Genomic DNA, 26,634 nt, shown 5'->3' with positions numbered 1-26,634 from the left:
GTTGTGGCAGTGAGCTGGAGTCCCCTGATGCTTATTCCTTCAGTATATAACTAAGTGTATCTTACCAAGGGGAAAAACAGCCTCATATTTGTCTATAATACTCCCAAGAACCTGCAAACCCCCCAAGCTGGGATGGGTTTAGCTGAGCAGAGAAGTTGGTAGCTGCTGTTTGTGACAAGAACAAGTGGAAACAGTGATTTTGGTCTTTCTTTAATGTTCATGTAAAAAAAAACCCAACCAACAAAACAACAACAACAAACCCAAATGCAGGATGCAAACAAAAGGCAGACAAGCTGAGAGACAGGGACAAAACCACAGGGAATAAGATGGATATGTTTAAAATAGGACTTTTTCCTCTGCAAAATAACTTTCTCTCCTTTAAAACCAGACCCCAGCAACAAATCCTTTGCTGTTACAAAAAGGAAGAGGCAAGGGACTGATTTATCCCAGGTGGCCAACATCCACAGCCTGAGATGGGACCAGGAGCTTCTGTTGGATGGAAGCTCATCCCACCTCTGCATGGGGATCAGCTGCTCCAACCAGCCCCTGGCTCAGCACCCTGCCAGCCATTCCCTCCTCCTCTCTCCAGCCTGCCCAACTGTATCTCGTGGGTCAATGCTGGGGATGTGCCCCCACACGTGGAGAGCTGGTGCTTATGGAGAGCAGGGTTTGTGCTCACTGGGAGCACTGGTGTTCAGCCTGTCCATACAAGCTACCAGAGACACCAGCTGCACTGGTAGCTCGACCTACCCAAGGTGCAGCTCTGCAGAAACGTTCAGCTCAAGTCTTGGTCCCTCCAGAACATGAAAACACTTGAGGGAAATATCAGCATTTCACCAACATGTTGCCAGAGAACTTGTCACCATTCCAAGAGAGGCCAAACCCTGTCACAGATATCTATCAAAAGTGGCTCCTTGGGAGGCTTTGGGCTCCTTTTTTTCCCTAACTTATTCCTCAGTACCCTTTGCACTTCCCAGAGCTTCATTAAGATGTTCTGTGCCAGCACACAGCTCTGCCCTCCCACCCAAGCTCTTGTGTCTCTTCCTCTGACTCTTTTGCATAAACTTCCTCTCTGATGGATTGTCTAAAAGAGGCCACATCCCCACTAAGGAGTTAACCTTCACAGCACCAGGGTGTGTGTGGAGGGGGGGAGAGTTAACACCAGCAAGGCCTGATGTCAGTGTGGACTTACACATCTAATGCTCCCTGGGATTTCTGCTCCAAATGTCACTCTAATTAATTCTAAATGAGCAATTCTTCTGGCTTCATTGAAGATGAACATCTGCAGGAACACCAGTGGCACACAGAGGGGCTTCAGCCACTACCACAAATATCTAGCCCAGGAATAACAATGGATGAGACACATTCCCTGGAGAGACAGGGAGGAATAAATACACCTTGGTAGCACAGGTTATAGCAAAAGTCTGGGTAAGAGAAAGCAGGTGAACTAGCTCAGATCAGCATTGTAGCACAAACAGCAAGGCAAAGGTGTGCCTGAGGAGAAACAGTGGCTGGGGAGGAAAATGCCACGACTGTGGGGTCTGTATGCATTGGCCACAGTGACTCCATTCACTGAAAGGACACAGCAAAGTAATACAGGAGACTGCTGAGTTATCATTTTTCCTTCTCTACTTGCTTATATCAACAAAAGGAGTGTTAAAACCAGAGCAGAGACACACAAGGCTGGTGTTTTCTGATGGGCTGAGGTCTGCTCACCTCTCCAGACTCTGGGAAAGTAGAGGGATGGCACTGCCTGATTGCATGCAAACCTGCTCAAAGGGAAGAAGGCAAGGGGTGGGGAGGGGGAGGGTAGCATCACCTTTGCATCTCAGCTATTATTAAATGGGAACTTGAACCTGTTAGAACAATCAGTAAAGGGCACAAGGCACAACCCTGGTCCTGGATATCAGAGTTTATATGTAAATACCAACAAACTGTCTAACTCAGAGCATAAAAAGGCACTGGTTTCGTTTCAGACCTACTTCTGATAGGCATCCTAAGAGGCAGTTGAAGAAAACTGATGTTACAACAAGCTAGAGTGCAACCTCAGAGCAGGGGAAACACGATAGAAAACACAATCCTATTTCCTGGCTGCTTTCTCTGCTTCTGAAGCCCAGAGAGTCTGCTAGACATAGTCGTGTTTTGAAGGGTATGAGCGCCTTCCATCCTCACTTTGAGCGGCTTCTTCATATCCTGCACCCTTCCTTGTCTTCGTTTCAGGCTCATACCCTGAGCCAACCTTGTATGGCCCCGTCCTGTAGGAGATATTCCGTCCTGATGCATTGTAGGACACTGCTTTGTACCTGTGGGAGACACAAAAGGGGCATCAGCCACCCGTGGTGACCCAAAGTTGGACCCTACATCCCTGATTGCTGTTGGATTTTAGACAACTTCCTCCCTTGGAGCCACTCAGCTCAGAGCCAACCATCCATCCAAGTCTCTTTCATGTTTTCTCAACACTCAGCTCAGAGCCAACCATCCATCCAAGTCTCTTTCATGTTTTCTCAACAACTTATCCTGTCTTTCCCATCAGTAAACTGAGAGACCCACCTACACCAACCAGCTCTGCAGGTGTGCAAAGCCTTAGCTGATGTAAGGCATAGCTCAGCTGACTCAGTCTACACCTGCTGCTGAGCTGGGATGCAGTTTGCAATCAAAGCTGCAATTAATGGGCCTGTCTTAGCCAGCACTTTGCAGATTTGAGGTGTGTTTGCCCATTTACAAGTCACACCATCAGGGAAAGGCAACCATCACTTTTGACCCAAGATACAGAACAAATGGATATATCATCATGGTAACTCTTGCAACAGAGGTATAAGCCAGAGACATATCCTGGGGAGTGCTGGCTGTGTGCTGTCCTGACAGCCAAGGTTTCATGCAACACCCTCCCATGTCTGCCACAGACAGGCTTACCGGGACTCTTCTGGCATCAGCCCTCTGCAAGCAAGGCACATCATGATGCCTCCCACCAGGGCCAGGCCCCCAGCCACCCAGCCAACAAAGAGGGCTGAGCCAAAGGTGTACCTACAAAAGAGAGAGACACGGTTAGTGCTGTGACACTGCTGCTCCTGGAGCGTGCTGAGCATTGCTGTCCCTCCCCCCAGCCCTGCAGCAGCCCCCGTGAGCACAGCTCCACCTGCAGCTTCATCCTCAATGCATTGTCTCCCTCACTCTTGAACTTGCTTGGGCAACTTGTCTCCAGTGTAGATAAGAGAGAGATTCAATAACAATTCACAGATTCACAGAATGGTGAGGGTTGGCAGGGCCCTGCAGAGCTGCTCCAGCCCCAGCCCCTGCTCAGGCAGGTTCCCCTGGCTCAGGGGGCACAGGGATGTGTTCAAGTGGGTTTGGGAACCTCCTGAGAAGGAGCCTCCACACCCTCCCTGGGCAGCCTGGGCCAGGGCTCCCTCACCTCAGCACCAAAGGAGTTTCTCCTTGTGTTCCAATTCATGTCCATTACCCCCTGTCCTGTTCCCCCACTCTGGGCTGAACAGCCCCAGATCCCGCAGCCTTTCCTCCTCACACACATGTTCCATCCCCTCAGCATCTTGGTGTCCCTGCACTGGCCTCTCTCCAGCAGTTCCCTGTCCCTCTTGAGCTGGGGAGCCCAGACACAGGACTCCAGATGAGGCCTCAGCAGGGCAGAGCAGAGGGGCAGCAGAACCTACCTGTTCTGGACGTTCTGCATTCCCTGGTACATGTTGGCTGTGGACATCCAGAAGTTTGTGACCAGCATGTTGGCAAACACAGACACTCCAGTGATAGCACATAGGCCTGAGATGAGACAGAAGGGCAGACTGAGACCCACACACAGTACCAGCAGCCCCTCTGGCTTTGAGGGAGCCCCTCACAGCGTGCCAGACGTTGCTTTGTGCCCTGGGATGAACCTTCAGCAGAAGTGGAAACCCACAATGTTTTGCACATTCCTGCCAGGATTTCTACATGTTTACCACCCAGCAGCAAGCATACAACATCACACTGCAAAAAATCCTCAGCCATGCCAGCAGGAGCCTTCTGGTGATGTGTTTTCTCACTTAAAATGAGTTTAACAATGAGATCGTTTTAGCTGCTGATAAAGATCCTTTTTTACAGTGATAAAAAGGACCCAAACAAAAGGTTTCCCCTCAGAAATTCTCTTTTTTTGGAATGAGAAATCACACTGTCAGGTGGAAGAGGGGATATGTTTGGTTCTCAGCTTGTCTATCACTGCAGGACACTGTGGGAGAAGGTGTAAGACACAGCTGAAGGTCATGTCAGTGCTTGCTGCCAAGAAATATGGACTCCAGCTTTTCTGGGCACACCAAGTCCTATTTATCTTCACTACACTCACAAGAACTCTGTGTCTTTCCTGAAACACAACTACTTGCAGCACCAAGGAGAGTCTTAACAGTCAGTGGTGCTTCTGCCTCAAGTCCCCACTGAGCCTCCACCATTGTGTTACTTCAGCATCAAAGGCCTTGACCCTTCTCTCCTCAGAGCAGCCCTGGTTTAAGGAAGAAACACAAGCTGCAGCTCACAGAGATGTGCCCAAGGGCCAGGTCAGCTGTGGCACAAGGGTACACAGCTAGCTGAGACCAGAGACTCTCCACTAACACCCACTTTTCAGGAATGCAGTGGGCTTTTCTAACCCCCTCATGGGCCAAACTCTCCCCCCGCTGACTCAAACAGACATTTGAAGTGAAGAAGTGGCACAAGGTGGTTTCTTCTTTCCAACTTGTACGTCTCTAAGTTGTGTTGTTCATCTTACATCCCTATAAAAGTTAAGTTTCACCTGTAAGGATTTTCAATAGGGACATTCTCCTTCCCTTCCTGGGGATATGGGTTTGATTTGACCACTCATCTGCATTGGCAGGTGCTGCATTGGCAGTTTTGAGGTTGCTGAGCAATGCTAGGCATTCCTGCAGCCTTCCTGATAACCCAAGGTAGTTAAAAATCACAAGCTAGGCTACCACAACCCTGAGAGTCTTCATAAAACTGCCATCTATTAAGCCTGAGACTCTTCAAAAGCCTGCCATGTATAAATAAAGGATATAACAGTGCACGGCAACAATGCACAGAGAACAAACGGAGACATAGCTTCTCTTTTTTTGCAATCTATGGGCTGTTTTTCCAGCCTCCCACGTTCTATCCTATACAAACTTCTGTTTTCCTTTGTCAAAGCACAGACAGAAACCACTTGACCCCAGGAGGCCAGGCTGGAAGGCCAATGCCAATAACTTCGTGCAAGCATCTGGCATCTGCTACCTGTGAGTGGAAGTGCACAAAGACTTGCCCCAGCCCTCAACTCCAGGCAATTAGTGATGCCTTGAGCGTGAAGTACACGCCACCACCCACTTACCAGCAACAATGAACATGATGCCAGAGGTCAGAGTCATGTTGGCTTTTGCAGAGTCCTCCATGTTGCCAATCCGGATGCATTTGAGAGCAAAAATGCACACGAGGAGGCCAAGGATGCCCAGGACGATGCCCACGATCATGAGGGCCCTCACAGCCTGGAACATGGCTGCAAAACAGATTGACAGGAGCCACGTTAAGTGACTGGAACAAAGTTTGTCAGAGCCTGGGAGGTGCTTAAAGATGCTTTCTGTCTGATGTTAAAGAGGAGAACCTTGGGAAACGGGCAGCAGATCTACTCTCGGTGTTACCTGAGGCACCTCTGGAAAGGCAGCTGCTTGTCTCAGCTTCCCAAAGACTTCAATGGCTTAAGACACAGGGTTTTTTTGCACATGCTCGTTGGCACCAGTCAGCATTTATTCAGCTGAGGTTCATGGAGAGGAGCTGGTGTACAGCTGGAATAAGCAGCGTTTCGTAACCAATTGACTGAGAAAGGGGTTTGGTCTCCCTTGTTTTGCAGACAGCTTCAGTCAGCTAGCCATGATATTTCCAACTACCCTGTGACTCAAAAAGCAGTTCTGTATGTTGCTGCTTTACAGTAAAACCCATGGCAGAGGAGAAGAGGAAAATTACTGAGAAAGAGGGAGAGAGAGAGAGCCACAAACCTTCAGCAGTGACCTCCCCCAGCATGTCCCTGCTATGGTTATTTCTAATGTCAACCCCTCTATAAATCTGTCCACGTTCATGAACCCAACAGGCAAACACCATAGCCCAGGATGTGTTTAGCAGCCTGCCATCAAGGTGGGAATGCTTGGTCAGAGGCTGGGATGCTGGTGGGTTGTGCCCTTGGGAGCCAAGCACTTCTGTCCCTCGAAAGTAGCAAAAACCCTCCAGGTTCCTTTGGGTTGGAGTAGAAAAGGGAGAGGGGAAAAGCAAAGGGAAGGGAAAAGGTCATGCATCTGAATACCAAGGTGATTTTCTAACCAGGTGGCACGTAGCCCATCTTGCCTGCAATTCAGTGCTAGCCCCAGACACTTCTCCTCCCCACCTGTGCACACATCCCTGGCAGAGACAGGAGGGCGTCAGCGCTGCCAGAACACTGGGAGAGGGTGGTTGAAAGTATTTCAAGGGCTGTTGTGATTTGGATGAGATGCTTTACAGCCTCTTCTTGCCTTTCCCATGAGCTCTGGCAGCCCTGGGTTTGGCTTTGATGCTCCCCACACCTGACTGTCTCTCCTTAGGGAAGATGATGTGGGCTGATGATCGACTGAGAAAGGCAGGCCACACATCCTACAGCCCCAGGGGCTTGGATCAGCCTTTTGCTGGGCTGGCCAGGATGACCATGGTGCTCAAAGCTCCCACACAGCCCAAGCAGAACAGCAGGCAGTGGTGCAGGAGACCAGGAAGCAGACCCTGCTGTCCTTGCACAGGTTGGAAGGAGGGTTTATAAACCCTCCCCAAGAGAGCAGAGGTGGATGCTGGGGTACCCCCGTGGGTTTCCTTGCTCGCTGGGTACCATGAACCTGAGCAAAGCCACACCAGCATCACGATGCACAAGGAAGCCAGAGCCCAGCCATCCCACTGGCTGGGAATACACCACCTTCTCCCATCTGGCAGCCCCACTGGGGCTGCTGCTCTTATGACTCAATTTGCCCTTATCAGCTGATAACAAGTGCTAACGAGCCTGGGATTTTCAATCTCCCATTCATCAGCCCCCAGGTGTGAGCTCATTAGTTATTATTCATCAGAGAACAAGAAGCTGGCGGATAGGCCTTATCAGCCCTCAAAGGTTGTTCTCCCAGCACCTGATGCAAAGCAGAAAGCTGCTAAGAGAAGAAAAGCACAAAACTCATTTGTCTTCACAGTGACTTTGGTTTCTTTCCAGCTGCTTTGCAGTTATAGGGCAGGGAGGAGATCTTGATAACCCAGGGCAGTGATTACAGTAGAAAGTCCTTGTCCCCAAGGAAGACTTTCCTTCCTGGGATGCTTCCTAAGACATTATGGTTCCTAGGTGCTATCATTGTGGTGGTCTCAACCATTCAAGAAGTTACCCTAAGCTAAGACATAATGTGTACTCCCAGGGGACATGTTTCCAGTGCCTTGGATGCCTGTGGAAGGACACAACAGGCAGGCCAAGCCAAGCAGCTCCTGGGACATTGCCCTTCTGCTGAAGCACTGCAGTCCAAACATGCTGAATCTCCATTGAAAAAGAACAATGTGCAGCTGTTGGAGAGGAGCACAGCAGAAAAAAACATCAAGTAGCCATCAACAGCAATGCCTCTGTCCAGGAGACTGACTTATGCACCAGCTCCACAAAGGGACAGACAGGACAAAAAAGTGCTCCCAGGTCTGCTGAGGAATGAAAAGCCTCTTTACCTGGCTCAGGGGACTGAAAGTGAGAGCTGTTTGGAAAGAGAGCACTGCAGTTTCAAGTGAATTTTGACATCCACCAAAAGTCCTCTGAACAGAGCTGCTTTCCAAAGGTGAATGACCTCTCCTAGAAGGAAGGAGTGGAAGGGCTTGGACAAACAAAATAGGAGACTAAGGGGGAGGAAAAAGTGGTATCAGGCAGACTAGGTAGGAAAGAGCCCTGCAGTTAAAGTCAAGCACAGATAGCAGCTGCCCTTTTGCACGTGCATTTTGCATGAGGTAGGGTAGCTTTGCTTCAGAGCTGCACACACAAGGGTGCTCGTTTTGCACACCTGGTTTCCACGTGATGGAAGGGTGTGCACAGAAAACAGCCAAAATGCAAGCTTATCCACCACAATGGTCAGTGATCTGAAACCACGGGGGCCTTCTCTGTGTTCTTCACGTGAAAGTGGAGCTGGAGAGCTGTCTTTTTCTCCCCAGTGTTGCTGTGAGTAGTGAGGAGTGAAGTAAAGCAGCTGAAAGTCACCTGAAGTAACGTTACCTGCATTTCTGTGATTGATACAAAGGTTAATGGAACATGGGAAGTTTAGGGGGAAAAAACAGGTTTTTAAGTTAATACAATTAAATTCAATCCTTCTTTATGGTTTAAGGTGCTCATCGACTACACAGCCACAGAAAGAGAGCAAAAGACACGGGATATCGACCTGATCTAGGTGAACCTGCTTCTGCAGGGGGGTTGGACTAGATGATCCCTAAAGGTCCCTTCCAACCCCTACCAACCTATGATTCCATGATATCTAAGGCACAGAGGAAATGCCTGTGACTGCTTTGGGCATCTCCTATTGGCACATTACCTAAAAATCACCTAAAATGTAAAGTCTTGCTTATGATAAATTGGCATCAAAGTGATGGGCACACCATTGCAGAGTCTCAAGGGTTGGAAGGGACCTAGAAAGATCATCTAGTCCACCCCCACTGCCAGAGCAGGATCACCCAGAGTAGGTCACTGCCTCGGTCTTGCGAGGCAATCACTCACACACAGCTTTATAAGCACGTGTCTGAACACATTGATCACCATTTGGGTATTTCTAGCTCAATAAACCCATTTCTCATCCTTTAAAACCAACGGTCCCACGGGGTATGTGACCCCAAACATCAGTTTTGCACTTCAAAACGAGAAAGAAATTGCCTAGCAATGCTGAAGCTGGGTACAAAGAAACACATTCATCCCATGGCACCCCTCAGGGTGCTTCATGAGCTTCCCTCCAAGAGCAAACACCGCAGCCCTCAGCAAAGGTTACCAAACCTCAGACAAAGGCTGACATCCCTGAGGTATGGGGCTGGGAGCCCACATCGTGGTCTCCTCTACACCCATCAGCAGATGCAAACAGCCTGTGTGCAGTAGTACTTGCTTCTACCTGCTCCAAGAGTGGAAAAGGATCTCTCCGGGCTGTATTTATTGGTAGCTGGCAGGGCACAGGCATGGGCACGACAGGTCATGGGGAGGGACGGCGAGCCAGGCTGGCTGCTCCCCTCCCATGGGGCCAGCGAGCTCAGCAGCACTGGAAAACCACAAGCAGTGGGGAAGGAAACACATCTCTCTTTGTAAAGGGAGCAAGCAAACGAGAAACAAACATGCCTCTGCAACCCACTGCTGTAGCCACTAAAACTCCCTGGCTCCCACCAAGGGAGAAAGTGCTCCTTTCCCCTTCGCCCCCCTTCCTCCACACGCTGCTCACAGGCAGATTTCATCAACCCTGCTTGTCTCTTTGGGGAAAAAAGAGACCAAAGCCATACATTTCAATGGCTTTCTGTAGAAACCATTATCCTGGCAACCGTGTAAAAACACATGCAGCCCTTTCCCTCGTGTTGCAGCTCAAAGGGACGCAAGACCTGTGGGTTTAAACACAAGACTCTCCTCGCACCAGTGATTTATGCCACCAACGGGGCTTGAACCCCTGATGCTCATCCAGGGAGCACCTTACAAGGTTGTAACCTCCAGTGAGGAAAGGCATCACTCTGGCAGCAGACCCACCCGTGATTTATGCTCATGCAATGGCAACGCTCTTCCTCGCAAAAGTGCTTTAAGAGCTCTGCTCCTGCTTTGGGGTGAAAACAGAGCTCCCGAGTTAGAGCTAGAGTGGCTTTTCTGTTTTGCCCCTACCTGGCAGCCCAAGAATGGTGAAATACGGCCGGCACTCAGTGAAGCCAGAGCTCTGGCGCACGCAGCTCCTCCACAGCCCCTGGTACTGGAAGACGGCCGTGACCGGGTTGTCGTACAGATCCTGCGTGCTCCACATATCCATGGCCGTGGCCACCATGCAGCCCGCGACGCCCAGCGACGACACCAGGAAGCCCATCACCTGGCAGATGGTGGTGGACATGGCGTCTTCCCCCTCACAGCAGAGGTGACACAGCCCTGGAGGAGCCGTTGGACTTAATGTGGGAGCAAACCCAAGTCCTCTTGGCTGAGCCAGGCGGCTCTTATCAGATGCTTTCCGTCGAGCGCTGTGTTTGCTCAAAGTGTGTTTGCGAGATAGTCCGGTTTCGCTCTCGCTGGGTAGGTTTGTGCTGGCAGGGCCTGAGATAGGAGCTGTTTTGTCCTCTAGAAGTGCTTGTCCTTCCCCAGCTAAGCAGCCACACTCCATCGAGTGTTGGGCAACCCCTTCTGGGACATGCGCCGTCCCCTCATCGAAACCCTTTGGTGCAAGGTTCCTGGCACCTTGCAAACAAGGCAGAGGGAAGGAATACCATCCCACTGAGCCCAGGGCATGGCCTCCCCAGCCCTCTGCTTGTTCAAAAGAGGAGTAGATCTGACAGCAGAGCACTACAGGGCTGTCCCTACACCCAACCACTCACACAAGAGTCTGCACAGAAGGCACAGTGCCAGACAGGGATGTCAGTGCTGAGCTCTGCAGGAGAATGCAGGGCCACCAGCTCAACCCAGGGACACAGCAGCTCCTCGTAGCCACTTTGAGCATCACTGAAGTTGCCTTGGATGCTGAGCATGGCCACAATCCAGGGCACACAGCCAAGAGCCCCAATCTGATCTAGCAAAGCACCTGCAACCGTGTCCTCTGTTCCCCAGCATTTCCATCACCCATCACACAGCCCTAGTGAAGGGGAGGAGGAGAGGGAGGGAGCAGGGACCATTCATAAAGTGCCTTTTTATGGGTGTTTGTCTGTATTTGCTGGGAGGATGGTCCTGGGAAAGGGTGCATTATCTATTTGTGCAGTGGAGCAGTGCTGGGCTAGGGGAGCAGTATCAATCCACCATCCTATGCTGCCAACAGAGTGCAGTGACTTACAAGGACCTTCCAGACCTCACATTCACCCCTTCTCATCTAATACCCTCCTCCAACTGATTTACGTCACCCCTGGACATAAACAAGCTCTAACCAGTCCTGGTACTGCTCTGTGCCACCATCACTCTGTTGGCTGCTCCTGAACCTGTGGGGAAAGCCACCAGGAAGAGCAGAGAGGCTGATGTCTGTGGATGACTGAGTTACAGTGAGGTTATTACCTGTTCGATAATTGCATCTGTCTTCTGGAGAGCAACCACCCAGGACGGTCCTGTTCACTTGTATGGCTGTGCAGCAAACTGGTGGGCAGCAGACAGAGCTGCTTTTGCCCTGGGCTCTGCTGCAGCATTCACCTGTCTGGTGGCCACAAATCACAGCCACCAAAGCCTTTCTTTGTTTCATTTTTTTCCCCTTAGTCTCCAACTGTTCAACCTCATCCTTCACTACCCCACAGCCACATTGCATCCCAGGCTGGTTGCAAGCCCTGGTGCTCCTGGGCAGCTCTCCAGGACTCCTCTCCTATTCCATACCCCAGGACTTGCCCTATTCTTGCCATCTAGTGGTAGGAGACCACATAACTCTTCTCCAGTCTAGACCACATCCCAGGGACAGGTATTCCTCTGGGACACAAGCCCTGCTCCTCAGGGTTATGTCCCACTCATTGTTAGTGTGCAATGGCTTGCAGGGCTGCACAGAGAAATGGACCCACAGACTGGTCACTGGGAAAAAGAACCCCTGGAGAAGGAAAGAAAAAGAGGAGGGAAGAATACAAAGGGCAAGCATATTTTTTTCCTGGTTTGGTGGTTTCTTGTGCTGAAGTGGACATCTGGGTGGTTGCACGAACACCAGTGGAGATGGGCCTGCCATGCACCGTGCCCCTGTGTTTGCTTTGCTGGGAGGGGAGCCACCACTCCTTCCTCTCACCCTTTCTGCTGGTTTCCTCCAGCATGCAGCTGGAACAGCTCTTCAAACCAATAGGGACCTTTCTTTTCTCCTCTTCCACCATTTCACACCCTCAAGCCCCACTAATCCCTCAACACACCTACTGGAAAGAGGGACAGCTCCTGGCTTGCCCATAATTGTACCTGAGCTGGAATTGGCCACCCAGGCAGTGCTATTCACCTTGTCTTGGAGACAGAGCTTTCTTCTACTCATTGGGGACCATTTCTCATCATCCCTTTTACTGAGGGTCATCAAAACCCCAAAGCAATGGTGGAGCTGTCAAAAAAATACCATCAACAGTCTCCAGGTATACAAGAGAGCCAGGGTGAACCAGTCTGTCTTTGCTTTTGAGGGCCAGATCAAGAAGAGAATAAACCAGCACAGGGTTGCATATTGTCCCCTGATGCCTGATGTGTGCTTCCCCCAAAAATAGAGCTGAGAAAGCAACTTCTAATGAGTCATGCTGCAGTCCTCAGGTAAGAGGCAAACCAACCCCCCAACCATGCTCTGCACTTCAGATGTCTTTGAAGGATAATTTGGGGGGCAGGGGGTGGGATTCTATTTGTTCACCCCTAAGAATCTTGCCCAAGGTGCTACCCAGCCATCTCAGCATCACAGGTTTGCTCTTTTCCATGCTGTAATTAGTATCATGCTTGTAAACACTGGGAACTCCAAGCTCCTACAAGTACCTTCCTCAGTGGCTGATTAAAGCAAAGTTCTGGAGAAGAAAACCCACAGACTTGTTTCCCTCCCAACCCTTCCCTTAGCCCATTGTCTGTGCCTTACTGAAACATTCTTATTTTAAGCTTCTCTTTTAGGAGTTGTTTCTGATTCACTGATAACAGTGAAAACTGTGTTTCCTTTTGCAAAAACCAAAAAAACAACACCCTCATTTCCCCAGCACCCAACCCAGTAACAGGATCACCTCAGAGCTTTATCTCAGCTGTTGGCTCAGAGCACAGCCTGAGAAACGGTTGGGTGACAGGATAGCAAGTCTGTATAGCAGGTCTAAGCACCTTTACCACCACCTGATGCTCATCTCCAGCCCTCCCCAGGAGAAGTCTAGAGCCAGGAGTGGTTGAAGGATGGGGACCCCTCTCCAAGCACGTGCCTGTCGCTCAGTCTCCATGAAGGCAATTGAATGCTTGAGCCTGAGGGCTTGCCATGCCACGTGGTGATGCTGAGCAGTATCTGAGGAAGGGTCACGGTGAGGAGACATCTCCTGCAAAGGCCAAGCTTTCTCATCAAGGAGCAAGAGAAGAGGGCTCTCACTCTGAGTACTGGGACATCTCCAGTGGTTCAACCAAATCAGGATTAAAACAGGCACTTTGTGACCACTCCCATCTACAGCCTTTAATTCAGGCTCATACTTGCTTTATCTACTCAGACTCAATTATCTCAAACCCCTCCACTGGACCCATTGCGGCTCCTGAATGTTATCGCTGCCTCTCCCACAAAAATCACCTCCAGCTCATGTTTGCTTTCAAATTTGCAAATACAGCTCACACCCTGCCAGTCAGTTCCAGCTTGTTCAGACCTAGACAAAGCAAACCCACCCTTCCCTTTCTGTCCCTCCACTGCCGTGATCACCGCAGCCTCCAGGAGAGTGTGGTCTGCCAGTCCCTGGCATGAGAAGGGCTGACCAGCTTTCTCAGGGAGGAAAAGAGGGTGATGGAAGGTCTCATCTCAGCTCAGACTCATTCTATCCCATTGATCTTCAGGTGATCCAGAGCAGGGTACATGGAGCTGTGTCCTTCCCCACATGCCTATGAGCTGAAGCCCAACCCCACATCTCCCCAGCCTCTTGCCATTTCCCTTGCCTTGATCCTCTTCTGGCCTTCAGCCCAGCTCCTTTAGGGTTATTTTTCATGTATCACCCTTTCATGGTGTAAAGGCACAAGCCAGTTGCAAGGATGTGATGCATGCATCTAGCCCTGCTAGGCTCTGCCAGCCCACAGTGTCACTGGGGACTGGGGTACCCAAGGCCTCTCTTAAGGGTCCTCACATCAGCTCTTTCCCCATCCCCACACCTCCTTCAGCTCCTGCTGTGACTACAAACCCACCACAGCCTCACACGTGCCCTTGGTAGGTTATATCCAGCTCTCCTGGGCCACCTAAACCCTTCTGTGCACTAAACATGGTCTCAAAAGACTTTAAGCAGGTTACAGCAGTTGCCTGCAGACACTTCAAAGTCTGGAGCTGAACCCACTGAGCTAAAGGACTTTAAGCAGCAAGTAGAGCTTGGAAGAGATTTTGCTGTGGCCATCACCAGTAGAGGATCATGACAGGGCAATAAGCAGTCCTCACCCTTACAGACTTTAGACATGAAACACATGCTTTTTCCATGGCTACTGGGCTGCCTTGTCTCCAGAATCCCCAGAGCAAAGGTTTTGGCCAGGGTTATGCCACAAAATGTGTGTTGGTTGGATGAAATGAAAGAAACCCTTGACAGAACATTGCTATAGAAAAAATGCAGAGGTGCCAACTTCCCAGAGGTGAATTCTCCTCAGGGAACATTTACACACCTCTGCCACCCTGCACCAGCAAAACTGAGAGCAGCTGGTTTATGCCAAAGTCTGGGCAGTCGTGGTTATCTTCCCATGGGCTATTTTAACCCTCTGTCAGCACAGACCCTTCGACTAGTTGGAGAAGTTTAGTGAGGTGCTCTCAGACTTTCAAAGTCTGTCCTTGGACAAGCAAAAATACCCTTTCTTTTTCAAGTCACCAGCCTGTTGTTGCACAGCAAGGAGGTGCCTCAGCCTTTGCTGAAGGGTCAAAAGGGGCTTTGGCTTGAGAACAGAATGTGTCCTTTCCAAAACGGCCAAACCAGTCTAGCCAAAGAGGTCTGGAAAAGACACACCAAGGCAGACAACAGGAAAACTACTGTCCAAAAACTGCTGTCATTGTAACTTAGCAAACTTGTGAGCACCTGGAAAGTGTTCCTTTCAGCAGAGAGTAGAGCCTTGTGACTTCCTCAGTGGGTGAAGCCACCAGCCTCGCTGCAGCTCAGCTATTGCGAGCTGTCCATCTGCTGCGTGCCCAAATTCAGCCCATGTCCTCCAGAGGAGCACAGGGAAGTCTGCCCACACACCAGAGCAAGCAGCAACAACCAACCAGCCAGAGAAAGCGAACCCAGAACAGGCGAACAGGCTTAGTTCAAGTGACACATTTCACGGGAGGCTGCTTGTTTCTAGCTGAGCAACGAGAGCCACAAACCACTTGTGTTATTCCTCATTTTCTTCTATTACCCTGATCATTATTTGGGGTTTTTTTTTGTCCTCAATCTATTTGAAATTAAAGCTCCCAACTAAATCGAAGGTAGATGATGGGCAAAACAAGTTTAATCTTTGCTGTGGGAGCGAGGGATTGAGGGAGGAAAAAAACATCATCAGAAGGCACAAACTTCATTGAGGTAGCTCAGGTCACCTCTGCTTTAGGCTGCTTTGCTGCAGCCTTATTATTTTTATTCACTCTGGCACTATTGTTCACAATATAAATTGCCATTGTCAGAATAATAAATAGGGGTTTATAATGGAAATGCTGACAAACCATTAACTGTGGGGTGGTTAGAGAAGAGGGGGATGCTCGTGGAGATGGAGGCTAAAATAAACACTGGGCTGAGCTGCCTAAATCATATCTTAGCAAATTAATAACTTGATTATTAACGTCGTGTTTTGCCTCTTCCAGCTGGGGATACAGCTTGGCTTTCTCTGGAGGGAGTGGGAAGAACTGCCTGTAGGAGCAGATGACTTCAGGAGACGGAGCCAATCTATAAAGCACAGCAGCGGGACGCTTGTTGGTTTTGCATCAGCTTCTCCAGAGACTGCAAGTGTCAGACCATATATAACAGGAGGGAGAAGACGAAGAGGGGGGAAGAGCGAAGGAGTGACTTCAGGAGAACAAACTCTGTTCATTTAAAAGGGGGAAGAAAAAGGGAAATCCACCTAAGTTTGTAGGGCAGTGCTGAGAGCACCGGGCACAGACATCATCTGCATGTCAGCAGCCATGTACACTGGCAGGAAAGGCACCTACTCTCCAACACACCTGAGGGTGAGGGCAGCAACTTCAGGGAGCTCAGTGTCCCACCCACTCTTATTTGTAAAGGTTATGCTTTGCTCACAGCATCCCAGAATGGTAAATGGGGGTTGGAAGGGCCCTGCAGAGCTGCCCCAGCCCCTGCTCAAGCAGGTTCCCCTCGCTCAGGGGGCACAGGAACGTGTCCAGGTGGGTTTGGGAACCTCCTGAGAAAGAGCCTCCACACCCTCCCTGGGCAGCCTGGGCCAGGGCTCCCTCACCTCAGCAACCAAATAAGTTTCTTCTCCCTTTCCAGTGGCACTTTCTGTGTTCCAGCTTGTGCCTGTTACCCCCCAGTCCTGTCACTTAATCTGGTTTTCTAGGTGATTGCAATAAGCCCAGCAAACACAGATGGCACTTCCACTCAAAGATGGTTGCTTCATGAGGAACCCTTCATTTAGGGCAGGATGCTAAGTTCTGTCCACCACTGACTCACATAGCTTGCTGGATGGAGCTGAGGAGATCAATCACAGACCCATCTCCCACAGCCTAATTGCTAATGAAAGGAAATCCATCCCCCTTCCCAACACTGCTGTATATTTCCATTGTAGGAAATCGATACCCACCCCAAAGACCAATTAACACCAGTCTGGAGGCTTGGGAACTGCAAAATAGAAGTGCACTGGGGTTCTGCTGCAACGACCAGGTTGGTGATGGAAGCGCCTTGAAAGAACAAAAACCCCTCAAATTCTCGAGTATCCTGCTTTCTCAGAGATTAAAGCAGTTCCCAGAGCTGAGCACTTGAAAAGTTTAATTGCTTCTTCCACAGAGCTACATTTCCTGTGATTTTAAGCTTCCAGAGGTGAAGAGCTGAGGAAGCTCTGCAGTGTGTTACGGGCGGATGTGGGAGCGAGGAGGATTTGCTTTTTTGCACCTCTGTTTGTTCCTCATATGGCTGCTTTAATCTCTTTACCTATAAGCAATTAACCTGCTGGAGTCGAGTTTTACCAACCTGTCCTGCCTCTCCCTGCATGCATTTTCCCTTGATGAAACTGCTTGGCTTTGCTGGCTGCGATAGCAGCGTGAAAACACAAGCCCTGGATGTCATCCTTCATCCCTTCTGTACCTGCTACAGCACATAGCATTTGGTAAGGGCTGCACAACTGAGTGCCTGGGCAGGATCACACCCTCATGCTTCTGGAAAAGTGCACATCTGCACCCCAGAGCCTGTGTGAGCAAAAAGGAGCATTCGAAGCCCCGGCTCCAACAAGAGGAAGATGCTCACAGGCATCCCTGGCACCTCCACAGACAACGTTGGGGGACGAGGATCCAAAGAGAAGTGGCACAGAAATAGAGGTCAGGAGATGAAACACCTCTTCCCACTGGTGTCTGAGGCCACAGCTGGGTTGGCTTACACTGGCTTGATTTGCACAGAGATAGATTCCTTGGGAAAGAAGCAATACTTTGTGCACAATGATCGTTTCTGGGTGTTTTGGAAACAGCATTTTGCAGTTCTGCAGCGATTTGCTGATACAATTGGCTTCTTCCCTCCATTCTTTGCTGTGTCAAAGCACAGAGGCTAGATGGATATAATAGTCTAAGTGCCTTTTTTTCCTCACTGTATTGAGGCAAGAAGAAAACCCAGATAATCCTGTTGTAACCTAATTGTTTGCACCGTTAGATACTCTGGCCAAAACCAGGACAGGAATGATACCCGTGGAAGGAAAAAACTGGAACCAAAGGAGAATTAGGGAGAAATCCAGCCTGGTGGTGTTAGCCCATACAGAAATGCAGCAAGCTGAACTGTGACATATCCTCTTAGAAAAGGATCTTCTCTGATGCCAAGAGTATTAGTGGTTGCTGGTGGGAAGCCACGCACAGCCATGCAGCCAGGGCAGGAGCTCGTACCCAAGCCAGCCGTGGCACGGGGGACAAATGACCCCACGGAGCAGCCACTGCCCCAGCTGTATTGCCTGGACAGCACCTCAGGAACCTGATGCACAACCAGTTGTAATGAGTTTTGCTGAACTTCAGCTTGGCCACAGGAGCGGGTTTGGGTTGGGATATCTCCAAAGGACCCTTCATCCAAACAGGGTGAGGTCCCTTTGGGCTGAAATTTGGGTTATGTCCCAAAACCGCCCACCACCACCACTCACCCACAGGCTCCCAGCGGGTACCCACGGCTCTGCCCTCCCACCTCTGTGCCCTGGCAGCCAGCAAGCCCTACCTGGCAGCCCCAGGATGGTGAAGTAGGCACGGCACTCGGTGAAGCCGGAGCTCTCCCGCACACACGTGCGCCACAGGCCCTGGTAGTTGAACACCGCTGTCACCGGGTTGTTGTAGAGGTCTTGGGTGCTCCACTGGTCCATGCAGGTGGAGGCAATGATGCCTCCTATCCCCAAGGCCGACACCACGAAGCCCATGGACTGGCATATTGTCACGGACATGGCGCCTTGCGCTCGGAAGGCAGCTCCTGGACGCTCACAAGCCTCTGCCAGCCGGGTCTGGGGCAAGCAGCCAGGGCAGAAGGGACTTTTAGCCCAGAGGCACAGCCTACGTCAGCAACGGGAGTCAGGAGAGGTCTGGTGTGCAGCCACACAAACCTACCCCTTTCCCTTTATCTGTTTCGGTGAGATAATTTCCCTCTCTCGGTACCAAGAGCCGTTTGTTACGTGCAGCCTCAACACCTCCCTCTGTTTACCTTCTCCCTCCAGGCAAAGGTGCAGCTGGCGCAGGGCAGACGGGGACCTGCAGGTCCCTCCGAAACAGCCACGGGAGAGCTCCTGCAGCAGCAACCCTCCACTCCAGGCAACCAAGCACAGAGATGCTCAAATCAGATGAAACAGATGCAAATGATGGAGATCCTCGTCCTCTCCTGTCAGGGGCGATGCTATTGAGCCAAGTGGAGAGGCATTTAGTAGCTTATCTCTATTTGGTGATGTTGGCTCAGCCAAAACCTTTCAGCAAAGGGTAGTGTATACAAGAGGATTGTCTATAGCAAAGGGCAGTGCCCCGAGGTCTGGATGGAGCTTGCTGCTTGGTGAGCTCAGGCTGGCAGCCCACAGGAAAGGCAGCAGTTGCTGAGGAGAGAATGGTGTGAAGCTGCAGTTTACTGTGGGAGAACCAAGACTGGCAAGGAAGACCAAGGAAATAATAAGAAACAAAGGTATATCCTCATCCACTGTTGCTTTGTCCTCCAAATGGGAACTTGGCCTTGTTTAGATGGACAAAGGAAGAGGGCAAGTCAGACGTGCTGCTATATGTTCCTGTGAAACAGGAGCACCCAAGAGACCTGACCTTATTGCAGAACACCACTTTGTTAGGTAGCACCTCTTTTTGCCCACTCTGTTACATCCCCACCACTTCTTTCCTAGCCCAGTTTTCCACTGGTGCCAGTCTGTGGTTGGAGGGTGAAGGAGGATGCTACTGGAGAGCTGCTCTCTGTGGGAGGGAAGAGACGATGAGCCCAATTGCGGCAGTGCCAGACTCACACACAGCATGTGGAAGGTCCAAGAAGGGACCTCCAGAAGAACTGGAGCTCAGCAGAATGGCTTTTAGGTGGTGGAAGTGGAAGGTCATCAGGGAGCATGAAGAAATGGATGGCTATCATCTGGCTCTTGGGTCTCTCCTAGGTATTTGGTTTCATGCACAGAGAGACTTCCCTGTGAAGCTGCTTCTGAAGAAGACCCAACCTGTTGTGTGAACGTTGTTGTTGGCTCCTAGAGTCTGTTTTGTTCCTGCATCTTTGAGCATGGCAAGCCAGATGGGAAAGACTTTGGAAAGTCACCCAGTCCATTCCCACATCCAAAGCAGAGCAGCTCTATTTCTCTTAAAGGTTTGACCTGCTACCAGAGAGCATCCATGAGGGAGATGCTGCTCTCACTCATGACAGTTTATCCCAGAGCCTCAAAAGTCAATTCTGGACTGTCTGTGCCCTTACAGTGAAGTTTGTCACACATCATTCATGAAGAGCTGAAACACCAAATGGGGCAAAGAGAACTCCATGGGTCTAAACCTTCAGTCTTATGGTTCAAACATATCATTGCCCCGTTTTTCCTTGTTCCCCCAAAAGAACAACACTGGTGAGTCACATGGACTTCCATAATCCACTCTCTCTTCACTCCTAATTCACTCAGAACCTTTTTTGGGCACAGAGATACCCAGTCCCAGGGACACACCTCTCCTGCTGCGTGTTGTGGCTGTAATGACTTTCGGTATCGGTCAACATCGCTTACTCACGGAAAGCTTTCCTGGTATCACACAGCTAAACATAGGCAAACACACTCCCTGTGCTTGTCACAGCTGCATCACCCAGTGATAGGAAAGACTCAGGACAGCCACGGATTGTTGGCAATAAATTGACTGACAGGATAACTCTGATCAACCTGCAAGTGCCATCTCTATCTGGTGCACCTCGATCCTTGGGTGGAAAGGGACAGAGCTTGGCCAAGCCACCACTGTCTTCACTTCAGCGACTCTACCAGCTTACAGCAGCCAGAAGAGAAGGGTCCCTGTGGGCTAGTGGCATCCTTCACAACTAGAAATTTCATAGCTGTAACCAAAAGGACAGTTTTATCTGCTAGCCAGCATTTCGCAGCAAAAAACCAATCAAAGACTGAACTCCTTCAACCACCTAAACTTACCAACTTGACGTGAGAGTACCACTCACTTCCCTCGTTCAAAACTCACCAGCACCTCTAACAACTGCTTCTCCTGTTGAAGTGCAATCCACAGCTCTCACCCAGGCCACCAAGGAGGATCAACCACCATCCTGGGCTCTTGCCTTTGTTGTTTCCCCTTCTCTAGCCACCTTTCCCACCTCCTCTCATCTGAGCAATTCCTCCTCGACTTCTCATCATTGAAATAAAAACATATCCTTTTCCTACTTGGGTTCTCTGTAAAAACTGATTCCTAGACTGTGGTTTTCCCCAGAGCAAGGACTAGTCCACCCTTGAGTGAGGGGTAAGGTTTGGTATGAAACACAGCAGTTTCTAACCAGATTTGTTTGTTCACTCAAAGCAGCAGATGTAAACCACCAAAAGGAACAAAACAAAGGAGGGTGAAGGGCGGCTTTTCTTCATTTTAACAATTGTTTAATTTAGCATCTTACACAGAAAAACTCAACTCACCCCAATTTCTCATCCAAGTCTGGTAAATATCTGTTTTAAAACCAGTAATTCAGTTTATTTCTAAATACTGAAAGAATGCCAGTGCAAGCCCTCTCTGAACAGATGCCACCTCCAGTACAAAAAGCCAGCAGGAGACTAAGGCATGTTTATAGGGTCAAAGATCTCCCAGCATCTCCTCTCAGGGTAAAAAGAGCTGCACCACAGCTGAGCTCTAGGGAAGCAAAGTTGTGAACGTATGTTTGATGCTACAAACCAGCTCAAAGCAGAAATCCGTGCCTGCCAAGATCCACGTGCTTGGTACTCCCCACCCAACCTCAGCAAGGGTTTGACTGCTTTTCCTTTGCCCACCCTCCACCTCAGACAGACGTGGTGGTGTCCTGCAGACAGCAGAAGCTGGGTGACTCGAAGGCAACCCTCAGCCCAGGACATCTCGTTCTTGTGCTCTTTCCCTGAGCATCCAACCCATGGGGACTTTCCACACTAAATGCTGAGGAGGAAGGATGAGAGTTGCTGAAGTTGATGTTGCAATGGGTAGGTGACTTGGGATTTGCCTGTCTACAGGAGTTAATGGCCTTTTTGCTCTGTGAAGAGACATGGAGAGAGACAGAGAGAGAGAGGCAACTTACAGGACAATCGCCTTAGATGGACCTTGAGGGAGACAGCCTAATGCCTGCTGAGTGATGCTTGCCCATGGTGGCCAGGGCACCACCTGGCCTTGCTCCATCCTTCTGCTCTCATGGAGATTTGAAGTGGAACCAGAAAAATCTTCCTTGTGCTGATAAAACAGCCCTGGAGGAAAATCAAACCTGCCAAAGCTCCTCTTCCATGATTTTCAGCAACTGGTGGTGGGGGTTGGTTTCTTTTTCCTGTGAAATTGCCTCCAACGAGCTACATAAAAATCATAAATAAACTGTAAAAATGAACAAATGAGCATATAAATATTGTGGGTTTGCATTAGTGTAATGCAATGCATCACCACGTTAATACAATGAACAAAACAAATTAGACACAACTTAGGGAACAGAAAGTTCTGGGAGAACACCCATCTTAAAACAAACAGAACAGGGAGGTGGAGCAATGAATTTAGACACGTGCTTTCACCTGTGCTGGGCCTCAAATGACGATGGTTTCTGGTTCAAAACCACCAAAGATCAAAGCCTCATCTCGGTTATCTCCCACACAACTGATATGGCAAAGGCACAGCCTTCCCTGGGGGTTTTTCTAAGGGCCACATCAGGGAGGATGTCCCCAGCTGCTCCTGTTAGGCAAGTCTCTCCAGATGTGCACATCACAGATGCCACAGCTGCATAAGTGAAAAATAAGAGCTGTTTGAGAGCAGAGTTTGTGTTTTTCTCTGTGACTTTGGCCATTTAGACAGGCTTTACAGAACCCAGAGTGCTGGGGGCTGGAAGGGAGCTCCCAGAGCTCCCCCAACCCAACCCCCTGCTCAAGCAGCTTTCCCTGGCTCAGGGGGCACAGGAACGTGCCCAGGTGGGTTTGGGAACCTCCTGAGAAGGAGCCTCCACACCCTCCCTGGGCAGCCTGGGCCAGGGCTCCCTCACCTCAGCACCAAAGGACTTTCTCCTTGTGTTTAAGTTGAACTTGCTTCTTCCAGCAGAGCCGAGACAGATTTCTCCTGAGCACAGGATTTGTCCCTGCCAAGGAGGACGCCCTGACTGCCTAATCATTTTATTCATAAGCCAGTCATAATTTCAAAGGCATCTAGGTGACCTATCTAAAGCTAAGTGAATCCCTCACCCCAGAGGAGACTCACTCTTCTTGATCCCTCTGGGGAGCTGGGGTTGGGTGGCACAGGAGCTGCCGGGCGGGGGGAGCTATGTGCAGCCGGACAATGAGAAACACATTGACAAAGTGTTCACATTATTGGCTGATAGGTCTGCATCAGTCACTCATTCACAAGCACAAGGTCTAAATTGCAGAACCAATTAACGGCACTAATAGCCCTTGCCTGAATTAATCTTTGAGACAAAAGAGGAGAGAAGTGGAAGAGCTATTAGCAAATCAAGCTGTACCATCCCTGCTTTATTGCAGGAATCTAAGTGTCTGTATTTGGCTATTATGAACTGACTGCAATTACAGCCCTCATTTAAAATGATTAAGTGGTTATAATTATTTTTCAATTAAAACTTAGATCTTCCATTTATACAACATTGCAGGCTTCAATTAAAGTCCTTTTTCCTCCCCCTTTCTTCTTCTTTCTCTTTTTTTTTCTTAGAGGGGAAAAAAGTACCACTGTGCCAAAAGGATCTCCCATCTTTTCCACACATTAAGAGCCAAGGAACGTTCTAATAACACTTTCATTTGCAGCCCCTCCTTCCCTGAACAACTCCTCACTGAACTCTTGCATGGTGAAGGAGATAAGCTGCCAGGCACAGCACTTCCAGTACCTGTCAGGGGGTTAATAAAAACGAGCTTGGGAAGTGGTACAGGGCTCAACTACCTCTCCAAAACTATTTGGACAGAGCTGGTGGGGGGAGCTCAGCTTGTCTGGGATATTTTGCAAAGAGTGAACACCCTGGAAAACACAGAACTGGAGTGAGTGTGGCAGCAGATGAGCTCAGGACAGGTTTGTTCCAGGTCTGGTTTGAAAAACTATTCTGGAGAGAGAGAGAAGCCAAGATGTTCATCTGCAAACTGAGCAAAGTGAAAACTTTCTCTAGTTTTCATTTTAAAATGACATCTCTGTGTCTTTACCTTCCAAGAACATAAAGAGATTTCACACAGGAAAGGATGTTGAGAAGAAATCCATTGGTCCAGCCAACATTTATTTTCCTGTGATTTTACTTTCTATTTCTATCCACATGCCAAAAAAAACCCTGTAATTATGCTTTTCATTACCTAAATGAGGCTAGAGACCTCTGATGGTATTACTGGTCCATGACTTCTATTGCCAAGTTTGACTTGAGAGTGTTAGTCATCGGGTGAGAAAGACAGCTACCATCAGGAGAGGCAGAGCACATCAAGAAGTCACACCTTCCATCACAGAGTTGCCTCCAACACAGGATGGCATCGTGAGCTTTGTCCCAGAAATGCTGGCTGCACCAGGAACCTTTCTGACTTGCAGTTAGCCAGGGAGGGATGGGTGGAGAGGTGAGTCAGAGCAGCAGGATAAGAAAGAGTTTGTAGCTCAGGAGGGCAGAGGCAGCACAGCTGCACTGGGGATTTCTGTTTATCCCAGTGGGACAGAGCAGCAGCCAGAGCTTCACACTCTCAGGGTCTTCAGAGAGCAACAAGGAGCACTTTCCCTTCAACAAGCTTATTAGCTCAACCATGGCACCTCTTTGTGCATGCCCAAGCAAGATGAGCTGCTCAGAAAGGATGAACTTTATGCCATCACTGGACTACTACACTCCTGCCTGTCCCCAGGAGGAGGAAGCCTATGGGCAGGAGAGCTTTTGCCCACCAAAAAAGAGTTCAGGAGAACTCATTAGTTGCTGTTTGTTCCCTGTTTTGTGATAAGGAAACACCCTGAAGAAGCAGCAACACAAGACACAGTGTTTGAAGATGCAGGGAAACCCCTGCTGCCACCCAGCCTCAACTGACCTCTACAACCTTCCCTTTCTCTACCTTTGCCCCTTTTTTTTGGTCATAAAACTAACCTGCACTGAAGTGACAAGGTTATTGTCAAAGGAAGCAGAAAGACCAGCACAGGAGCTGGGACCTTCGAGCAGGTCTAGAGGACAAGTGAATGACATTATCCCATTACCAGGGACTGCAGTACCCTGTATTGGCATCCAGACACATTTATGAACCTGTCTGGCAGGGCTTTTGTCTTCTCTGGACTTACTGGTGCTTGGGAACAGGTTGTTTAAATCAAGACCCTGGAAGGAGATGACCCAGTGTGCTCAATCTGGGATCCCAGGAAGAATAAGCTGCAGCATCTTGTCTCACTGACACTAACACGAGCTAAGCACTCATGTAGTGAACTGTGCAGCTAAATACATTCCTGAAGAGGGGATATTCTCCTGGATCAAGAGCTTTGAAAGGAAGAACCTTGAGTATTGCCCAAACTAACAGACTTAGCTTTGACTTGGTGGCTTGGAGTGGCAACAGAAGCTTGTGCTGCAGAGCAGTGGGGACCAGGTAGTGTCAATGAGGCAGGTGGGTATGGTCCCCAGAGACAAGCTCCTATGAGCTCACAGTCCTTTTTCATACTGTACTTGTCCATAAATTGATGCTCCTGCTGCTAGCCAGCCTGGCTTTCCTCTCTTTTCCAGGTTAAGATTGATACACCTTCTTTTCCCACCTTAAATAATGTCTTGATCGCTTTGTGCTGTTTGCCCTCATGCATTTGTACACAAATATCACACCTGCCACTTCTGTTATCTCCCCTTCTAGGTTGGCACAGCAGTTATCCCTTCATCTCCCTACATGAATCACGTTTCTCTCATCTCCCAGTTGTTGCTCAGCTTCAGTCCCCTCCAGCCTAGCAGTGGGGTCTCACTATTTTTACAAGTCACTACAGACCCTTCCTCTCATGCTAATTCAAACACTGAGGCTGCATACAGAAGCAGCCAAAAGCTAAGGAAAGCAGCAACTGAGAGTAAAAGTAGAAACAAGCTGCAATAGCTTTCCTGCATGTTGTGACACACTCAGCTTCATCTTCAATGAAGGAGTGCTTGCCTGGAAAGAAGGTCACTAAGTCTGACATGCATAAGGACTTCAGAGGGGATGACATGCTGCTGCTCAAACATTTCTAGGCAATATGATGTACTGAATCCTGCTACCTTCATTTCTTTCTACACTGGAAGCAATCCACAGCCAGGTTTTGTGCTTGTGAGAGGCAGAGACAGAATTTGCATGACAGAATTTGCATGCTACATCAGTTACAGAAGTTTGATGGGCAATGGTCTGTGCACCTGACCAATCAGCAACTTTAAACACTGCTTTTGGCCCCCAGGGTGATGGTATTTTCAGCTTGTTAATGATTTCTCAAGTAAACTCTGGAAGTTTACGTTGCACTTCAGCTGGGAGAGCACCAGACTGCACAGAAGCTGCAGGGAGACCAACACAGGCACATTCTAGCTGCTGTACCCAAGGCATGAACAGAGCTAATGCTAAACATTACCTCAAGGATGCTGCCCCTGTTTAGTGTTTTCAGGATGCAAGATGGCTCTTCACCACCACCAACAGAAGGCACAGCTGAGTGGTTTGTGGTGTCAGTTCCAATCAGTATGTCCTGGGGCCTTGCTTCTCTGTAGTTTACTGAAAGCACAGTGCATTTCAACCTCTGAACCACCCCCACCATTACAGGCTCTAATCCCAATCTTAACCCTTCTTGGCAAGCCCTTCTGTCTCCTCAAAGCTCCCTTTGCATCATGGATGCCCACCACAGCAAGAAGTCTGGTGGAGATGCTACCTGGGAAGTGAGCCAAGACAACCAGAGTGAACACAACCACACCTCAGCTCCCTTCATCTTCAGTGCAAGAGCCTCAGGGTGGATCAGTGTCCCCTCTTAGCCAAGAGCATCACCTCTGTGGGTTCCCATGTTGCATCACAGGGGAGCAGATGTGACGCCCTGC

The 26,634-nt window shown here is 49.5% G+C and overlaps 1 protein-coding gene across 2 annotated transcripts; it reads right to left on the bottom strand.

Moving 5' to 3' along the window:
- Positions 1-194: 194 nt before the first annotated feature.
- On the bottom strand, positions 195-18,409 carry CLDN18 (claudin 18). Of its 2 annotated transcripts, none has more exons than XM_010197632.2 (5): positions 18,190-18,409; positions 5,339-5,503; positions 3,669-3,774; positions 2,914-3,024; positions 195-2,303 (listed from the first exon to the last, which is right to left on the bottom strand). In XM_010197632.2, exons 1-5 carry the CDS (start codon positions 18,407-18,409, stop codon positions 2,126-2,128), a joined length of 780 nt encoding a protein of 259 aa, XP_010195934.1. In that variant the 3' UTR covers positions 195-2,125. The 2 variants fall into 2 exon arrangements, with proteins under 2 accessions (XP_010195934.1, XP_010195933.1); XM_010197631.2 differs by lacking the exon at positions 18,190-18,409 and adding an exon at positions 9,869-10,312.
- Positions 18,410-26,634: the final 8,225 nt, after the last annotated feature.

Source organism: Colius striatus, chromosome 12 (genome assembly GCF_028858725.1).
Source record: "Colius striatus isolate bColStr4 chromosome 12, bColStr4.1.hap1, whole genome shotgun sequence".
Classification (NCBI taxonomy): domain Eukaryota; kingdom Metazoa; phylum Chordata; class Aves; order Coliiformes; family Coliidae; genus Colius; species Colius striatus.
The sequence above is the reverse complement of the archived record's forward strand: the minus strand, read 5'-3'. Positions and strand labels throughout refer to the sequence as shown.

Excerpts from the sequence above, each read along its gene's own strand:
- CLDN18 (XM_010197632.2), bottom strand. The coding sequence starts at position 18,409 with ATGTCCGTGACAATATGCCAGTCCATGGGCTTCGTGGTGTCGGCCTTG. Across the intron at positions 5,504-18,189 it reads CACCATCCTGGGGCTGCCAG|CCATGTTCCAGGCTGTGAGG; the intron begins GTAGGGCTTGCT and ends TCTGTTTTGCAG. Across the intron at positions 3,025-3,668 it reads ATGCAGAACGTCCAGAACAG|GTACACCTTTGGCTCAGCCC; the intron begins GTAGGTTCTGCT and ends TCTCTTTTGTAG.